General features: G+C 46.7%; 1 protein-coding gene across 1 annotated transcript; it reads left to right on the top strand.

Annotated features, from left to right (window-relative positions):
* The first annotated feature begins 656 nt into the window (after positions 1–656).
* Positions 657–7,091, top strand: LOC125730345 (splicing factor U2AF 65 kDa subunit-like). Its single transcript, XM_049005774.1, has 7 exons — positions 657–743; positions 1,094–1,210; positions 1,298–1,436; positions 2,675–2,754; positions 5,708–5,830; positions 5,922–6,008; positions 6,195–7,091. Exons 1-7 carry the CDS (start codon positions 672–674, stop codon positions 6,570–6,572), a joined length of 996 nt encoding a protein of 331 aa, XP_048861731.1. The 5' UTR covers positions 657–671; the 3' UTR covers positions 6,573–7,091.
* The last annotated feature ends 904 nt before the right edge of the window (positions 7,092–7,995 follow it).

Genomic DNA, 7,995 nt, shown 5'->3' with positions numbered 1-7,995 from the left:
GGAGTCGAAAGTAGGATTGATTTATGTACCTATCAAATGGCAATCTTGTCATATCAGCTCCTTATCACTAAATCACTAAAATGTCATTCGAAACGACCTGATTCGGCTAGACGAGCACTAAGTGCCGCCGTGTTTGATAAACTAGCAGTTCCAGTCATTCATATCTGCGCTCTGACTATGCCTGCGATTGCGGTAATTGGTTATTACCGATTTACGTAAGATGCATTGGCCGCTCCGTGTCTGTACTTTTGCAGCGGTGCATTACCGTAACGCTGTTATAACTGATGCATGAAGCTGATTCCTCGAGCAGCACCTGCGTTTAAATGCTTCACTGAAAACTGCACCTTCAGGGATTTATTTAAGCTTCTATATGAAGGACCTGCTGGGATAGAAAGGTGATATTTTATTGCTAGTTTAATAAAGTGCTGTCTGTCAGATTGAAACGATATTAATTACCCATCCATCGTCCAACCAGTTATCTTAGTCAGGCTCCCCTGGAGCCTATTCCAGGCAAATTCCCCATACAGAGAGCAGAGGCAAAATTCAGGCCGTCCCTGGTTGGGGTCTTGAAGCCCTTTCTCCTCCCCACAGCTGCAGGGCAGATCCCCACGATAGCTTTACTGGCAACATCCACCACCAGCGGCGTGGCAGTGACGCCCACCCAGGTGCCGATGGTCGGCAGCCAGATGACCCGGCAGGCCAGGCGGCTTTATGTCGGCAACATCCCCTTCGGCCTGACGGAGGTGAGTCCAGGCAAAGTCCCGCGTTGCCTTCTGTCATGCATACTGGTGTCATGTGTAGCTCAGTGAGTTAGGACACTGAGCCGGTCACAAGAAGGTTGTTGGTTCAAATCCCTTGGGCAGCAGAGTGATTTCACCATTGGGCCCCCGAGCGCAGCCCTTAAGCACTATTTGCTCTAGGAACTGTCTGGTCCTGCTTCTTCAATGAAATGTATGTTGCTTTGGATGAAAGTGTCCGCAAAATAAATAGATAAATGTACTAGACTTGTCAGTCATTTTTTTTCTCGTTTGCCTGTTTTGATGTCTTCAGACGTCTGCCTGTCTTCATTCAGTGTGTCTGCCTGTCTTTTTAGGAGGCCATGGCGGATTTCTTCAATACCCAGATGCGATTGGCTGGCTTATGTCAAGGTCCCACCAATCCCGTCCTCGCTGTTCAGATAAACCAGGACAAGAACTTTGCCTTCCTTGAAGTAAGAGTCTTTCCTGCCTAATGGCTGCTGTGTCCAGGCGGAGACCGCAGCCTTCCCTGATTAACGACGTTCTTCGTTCTGCCCTAGTTTCGGTCCGTGGATGAGACCACGCAGGCAATGGCCTTCGACGGCATCATTTTCCAGGGTCAGTCGTTAAAAATCAGGCGGCCCCACGACTATCGCCCCCTGCCTGGCATCTCAGAGCAGCCCGCCTTCCACGTACCAGGTCCGTTTTGCTTGTCGCCGTCATAACCTTAATCTTTATTTACCTTTGAAGAGCCGATCGGCAAGGCCAGTTTTTTGTACTCGTTACGGACTGACTGTCCTTCGCAAGCTGCAGATGTCTTGTCATATAAAGAGGGAGACTTTCACTTTTATTTACTTAATGTTGTAAATATTTAGCAGACAGTTTTATCCAAAGTGAAGAATGTTTTTTTTTTTTTTTTTTTTTTTTTTTTTGAGAAATCAGGGTCAGCCTGTCCCTAGAGCAAACTCGCCGGCCCAGTGGTGTGATCACCAGTGATGTGAACCAGTGATCTTCTGATGATAACGCTGGCATCCTAACCAGCTGAGCCACACACACACACACACACAGCTCAGTCACTCACTTCTTACTGTTAACATAGGCTGTGTGGCTCTGTGATGTTTGCCCATGAAAAGAAGGTTGCTGGTTCAAATACCAGGGTTGGCAGAGTGATTTCACCACTGGGCCCTTGAGCAAGGACCCTAACCCCCAAATTGTTCTAGGGTTGCTGGCTCCTATTCTAGTCAAAAATTCTGGACACACCTACTGAAAACGACTTGTTTTTCAGCAAGATAATGACCCAAAGCCCACCTTGAAGGTTATGCAAGTAGCTTATTACCTTGTGAACTAGGAAAGAGATGGTCCCCACAGCCCCCCAACCTAAACTCTATAGAGCTGGTTTGGGATCAGTTGGATGAGAGTAAGAGTAAGGTAGCCAGCTTGCGCGCAGAACTTGTGGAAACTCGAGGACTGTTGGAGAAACGGTCCAGGTGGGTACATATGTTAGCTGGTTGAGTCCGCAATGCTGTCATCGAAGCCAATGGCTCCTATTTTGAAGAGACAAAAATTTTGTCTTTGCAGTACTTCATATGCATAACTTCCATGCCCAAAGGCCTTTTACTATAAGGTGAATAACAGCTAAAATAGAGACAAATGCATTAAGAGCAGGTGTGTCCATACTTTTGACTGGTGCTGCATGTGTCAGCATCTCCCATGGAGAGCAAGATGGGAGAGACAAAAAACAGTCGTCAAACTGCCCCAGTATTTAGGTATTTTTTTGCTGGAGTTACATTTATCTGATATTATATAGAAGATAACGACGTCATACTGATTTGAAGTTGGCTTATTTCACTCGCGCCGTTTGCTCGTGGTCATTATCCGGCATGTTGACGGTTTGCTGTGATCGGCCGGCTTTGGGCGCCGTGCCGCTCTGTCTGCAGGGGTCGTCTCCACCGTGGTTCCAGACTCGCCACACAAGCTCTTTGTCGGAGGCCTGCCCAACTATCTCAGTGATGATCAGGTACCCCGCCCTCAGTCTCTGTCACCGGGGAGCCGACCCACAACCCTCCTGTGTTTCTGTCCCACTGCTGCACGTGGAACTCAAGCAGGCATGCACACACACGCACGCACGCACGCACGCACGCACGCGCACGCACATACATACATACATAAAATAAACACTCGTCTCTGTGTAACTGATTAGTAGGAAAAGAAAGCCTGTCAAAGTTACCTCACCGCTTAAAATTCATTACAAGATACTGGGGGGTCAAATGTCAGCATCATGTTTAAAGCTAGCTGCTGAAAATAGCCGCACATTTGAGGTTTTTTTTTTTTTTTTTTTAAAGATATTCATGGGATTTATTAAACATTTATTAGACATGTAGGTAATGAGTTGACAGTTACATTACGCTCATTGTTTATCCAGCTGTAAATTATGAAGATATTGAGACCCCGCTAATGTAAAAGGTACGTTTCCCAAAACCTCATGTTATCGACTTGCATAGTTGGAACCATTCAGTTGTAAGTTGCTAATGTTGTTAGCAAATAACCTTATTAGCAACAAAGGCTTTGGGAAACGTGCCTTACAGCTGGCGGCTTGCCGAACCAGTCACGTAGCCAGTCCCTGTGCTGCCTGTTGCTGGGTACCCTGGAATATTTGTATATCGGGTTAATTGCTGAGTGTTAGTCGGATGAATCAGCCGCGTCGTTTTGCTGCATGAAAATTTAAAATCGAGTCATCTGCGCGTCACCTAACTGACGAATACCTCCACATTGCCGTACACCTGTGTTTGCCCAATCCCAGTCCTCGGGGAACCGCCGACTGTCCACATTTTCGCTCCCTCCTAGCTCCCAGCCAATCAGGAACACCGAATACCTGGTACAGGTGCGCTGAGAGGAAGCAAAAACGTGGACTGACCGGGGGGTACCCCCGAGGACTGGGCTGGGAAACACTACCATAGACTGTGCTTGAAATGTGGGGGAGATCGACCAAGTCCCCAAACGCTTCAGTATTCGCAGACGTGCCGTGTCTCACGTCCATGTCCGCACACTGAGAACGATGACTTCACATCCGTTAACAGCGATGGGGAGCTGCGGAAGAATCGTTCCCTACATTGCTGTGTCGCTCGAAAGGCAGAAAATACTTCGGACCTTTTTCCCGGTGAACGATTATCAGCTTCACTGGAGTTTTCACATCGTGCCCCATGCCCTATTCTGTTATGACGTCAGTGATGGATAATATTACCATAACAACATGCCACAGATGAGGTCGTCTTACTCTGAAAGTGTTGAAAGGGTCACATTTTAGACATTTTCTACTTCTCATTAGCATCTTTTATGATTTTTTTTTTCTTCCTATATCGCCACCCCCACTGAAATCGGCCCATTATAGACATAATCCATACAGGCATTTAATAGTTTACCTATTTATTTTGCAAAAGTTAATCGCAAAACGTTTTGCGTCCACCCCTGCATTGTAACATTTTGAGCTCCGGTGTCCCACTCACTTTAGCCTAAACTGTTAAAAATGGCAAGACTCAGCCCACAAGATAGTGATCGCGGTTTCAGTGAAAGGTAAGTGAGAAGTGCAGTCAGTTTGTTTTTCTTTGATTTTTTTCCTCCTTTTCGGATTGTCATCGTAATCTTTCTTATCCAGTGTGAGTCACATGTAATCCAAGTCAAGAGGAAGGCTGTACCAAAGCAGCACTGGGGGGAGAGAGTTTGAATCCAGCAGAACTGTTAATGTATTTCACGTCAAAGCCAGTAAATGTGCCATAGACAGGTGAAATGGAAACCGCTGCTTGTATCCTGGTGTTTACATTTTTTTTGCAGTCCCTGCTACCGCTTTGATACTTACAGCTCTTTCATTTTTGTTCCCCACTTTGTCCCCAGCTAGGGGCCTGTAAGATCGTTAAGTCTTCGCTCATAATTTGTTCAGTAGTACTGACCTACTGCTGCCATGCCAACATGTAACACAAGGCAAGTAAGACATTCCGTCCCTCGCACGGATATCCTCCCTGTCGACGGCCTGCCCCTGTGGGGGGGCTCTGTCCTGGAGTGCTCTTAAGCATATGGGGTCCTTTTTTTGGGGGTTGAAGGCTGGGGAGAGACTTATTATGCTGATCACAGGGTATAAATTTGATTTTTTTTTTTTTTTGCCCCTAAGAGAAGGTAGGAGGTAGCGCCCTCTTGTGGCTGCCAGTGTCCCAGGTGACTCCTTTCTGAAGTCAGTGGTTAATGCGGCTTTACAGTAGATTCCTGTAGAATAAGTGAGGAATGATGTTAGCAGAGCTATTTCGTCCTGTTTGGCTTCAAGCCGTGGCCCCTTTAGCAGGACCCTGTGGCGGCTCTTAGCTTTACCTGTGAGTTTATCTCCTGTAGGCTTTGTCCCTCTAATTAACTGCACCAATGTGGTTCTTGGTTTTAAGAACAGGAAGTCAGTGATTCGGCTGGGTTTGTGTTCTGCCGAGTCGCCCCCCCCCCCCTCCACATTGTATACATGGAACACTTAACATATAATTAGCTGTTTTTATTTAGTTTTTTTTTTTATATACCATCTAGCTTAATTATTGTGGCCCTTAAAATCAGATGCAACTCGGTCCATATTTCAAAATTCGTAGTTGGAATTATCAGAGAACTTGATTAGGAATTCAGTTGTGTTGTATATGCTGTAGGATGGGGGGGGGGAATCTGTGTTATCATTCATTGACAAGAATCAAAATAGTTACTTTTGTACGCTCCCAGTAAGTAAGTCATGCAGAAAGGGCACAGGGGGCTTTGAGCTCTAGTGTTGCACCGTAATGTCGAGCCACTTGTCATAAAGCCATTTTCCTGATGTCTTCACTGTTTCCTCATGTCGTTTTGCAAAGTTTAACATGCTGCTTCTCCCACAGTTAAGATTAGCATTTCTAGCGAGGCGCCGTGCCTGGACTGTCGGGCTAATCGCCCCCCCCGCGTCTCCTCCTCTTGCCCAGGTGAAGGAACTCTTGACGTCGTTCGGACCTCTTAAGGCCTTCAACCTTGTGAAGGACAGTGCCACGTCACTGTCTAAGGGTTACGCTTTCTGTGAATACGTGGACATCAGTGCCACTGACCAGGTGCGTGAGGTGGGGCAGCAGCTGGAAGGTCTGGGGTGACTCGGGGCTTCCGGATGGAATTGCTGACGCTTGTGTGGGATGCATCCCGCAGGCCGTGGCTGGACTCAATGGCATGCAGCTCGGAGACAAGAAGCTCATCGTCCAGCGGGCAAGCGTGGGGGCTAAGAATGCCAACGCTGTGAGTATTTGCCCTCGGCTGCCGCCTTTCTGATGTCCTAAACCCAACTTGGTTCCTGGGTGCCTCCCAGGAAGCTTAATGCCCCTATTTCTTGGGTTTATTTGGGTCCATGTAAATTTCTCGCTGTTACTCGAGACGATTGGACGATCAGGGGGTATCTGACACTCTTGTCGCCCCCCGGGACAGACGGCCATCATCGAGACGCCGGTGACGCTGCAGGTTCCAGGGCTGCAGCGGCTGCAGAGCTCCGGCATGCCCACGGAGGTGCTGTGCCTCCTCAACATGGTCATGCCCGAGGAGCTGGTGGACGACGAGGACTACGAGGAGATCCTGGAGGACATCCGGGAGGAGTGTTGCAAGTACGGCAACGTGCGCTCCATCGAGATTCCGCGGCCCGTCGATGGCGTGGAGGTGCCTGGCTGTGGCAAGGTGGGACCCGTACTCTCCTGTACCAGTGGCAAAAAGAAGACCTCTGTAGGCACTAAACACAGGCTCATGGGAGCATTTCTTGCACAAAAGTGTTTTGAAAACGGAATAATTTTTTGTGTAAGAAAAACAATCTGATTGGTTCAGATAGACGGACAATCTGATTGGTTCAGATAGACGACGGACAATCTGATTGGTTCAGATAGACGACGGACAATCTGATTGGTTCAGATAGACGACGGACAGTCTGATTGGTTCAGATAGACGACGGACAGTCTGATTGGTTCAGATAGACGACGGACAGTCTGATTGGTTCAGATAGACGACAGACAATCATTTTTCATTCTGCCCTCAACATTTTCTTTGTGTAAGAAAGAAAATTTTGTACAATCATTGATTACTCGCAAATGTTAATAGTCATCCGCTGTTTATCTTGAATATGTAAAAGCAGTGCGCGTAAATTTCCTCGTTAGTATAGTGGTGAGTATCCCCGCCTGTCACGCGGGGGCCGGTCGCGTATAGCCATAACACAGTGGCAGCCAATGAAATTGAAGGATTTTTTTTGCGAAGCGAAGAGACCCTCCCCGGCGCTGCAAAATCTCCGTTAATGATTTTTTTTCTGATACATTTCAAGTTAGATTGAAATGCTAATCATTTTGAGGCATGTTTTTCAAAAAAGCATGAACAAATTTCTCCATTTCTTGTAATCACATTCATCCATTATTCTTCGTTTTCTTGATATTGATGTATTTAATAAACAGCTTAAAACTATGGTTACAATTTTATTTATTTATTTATTTATGTCGCTGTGGTAATTAAACAGACATAGACAGTTATGAATAAAATGTATTGTTTATTGAGTCTATTTACACAGAAAGAGACAAGTACTCAGGTTCTCATACTCAGGGGTATGATAAGATATACATCCATCCATCCATCCATTTTCCAAACCGCTTATTCTACTGGGTCACGGGGGTCCGGAGCCTATCCCGGAAGCAATGGGCACGAGGCAGGGAACAACCCAGGATGGGGGGCCAGCCCATCGCAGGGCACACTCACACACCATTCACTCTCACATGCACACCTATGGGCAATTTAGCAACTCCAATTAGCCTCAGCATGTTTTTGGACTGTGGGGGGAAACCGGAGTACCCCCCACGACGACATGGGGAGAACATGCAAACTCCACACACATGTGACACAGGCGGCGACTCAAACCTGGGTCCCAGAGGTGTGAGGCAACAGTGCTAACCACTGCACCACCATGCCACCCCCAAGATATACATTACCGCTCAAAAGTTTGGGATCACATGCAAATTTCTTTGTTTTCCAAAGAAAAACACATTTTCATGCAATTCACAAAATTTTATCCACATCTACATATAGAGGCCTATTATCAGCAACTGGCAGTCCTCTGCATCAATCTCCTGGTATGTCTGACTGCTTATTCTTTAAATATTGCTAACACATTTTGGAGGTTTGGTTTGGGTCATTATCCTTTTGTAGGATAAAACTGACCCCAATCAAGTCTTGTCACAGGGTATATAATTGAACGGTAGTG

The sequence above is a fragment of the Brienomyrus brachyistius genome, unplaced genomic scaffold, assembly GCF_023856365.1.
Source record: "Brienomyrus brachyistius isolate T26 unplaced genomic scaffold, BBRACH_0.4 scaffold1168, whole genome shotgun sequence".
NCBI classification, from domain to species: domain Eukaryota; kingdom Metazoa; phylum Chordata; class Actinopteri; order Osteoglossiformes; family Mormyridae; genus Brienomyrus; species Brienomyrus brachyistius.
The sequence above is the reverse complement of the archived record's forward strand: the minus strand, read 5'-3'. Positions and strand labels throughout refer to the sequence as shown.

Coding starts and splice junctions, on each gene's coding strand:
- LOC125730345 (XM_049005774.1), top strand. CDS start 672: ATGGTCGGCAGCCAGATGACCCGGCAGGCCAGGCGGCTTTATGTCGGC. Junction 744..1,093: donor TCCCCTTCGGCCTGACGGAG/GTGAGTCCAGGC, acceptor CTGTCTTTTTAG/GAGGCCATGGCGGATTTCTT. Junction 5,831..5,921: donor ACATCAGTGCCACTGACCAG/GTGCGTGAGGTG, acceptor TGCATCCCGCAG/GCCGTGGCTGGACTCAATGG.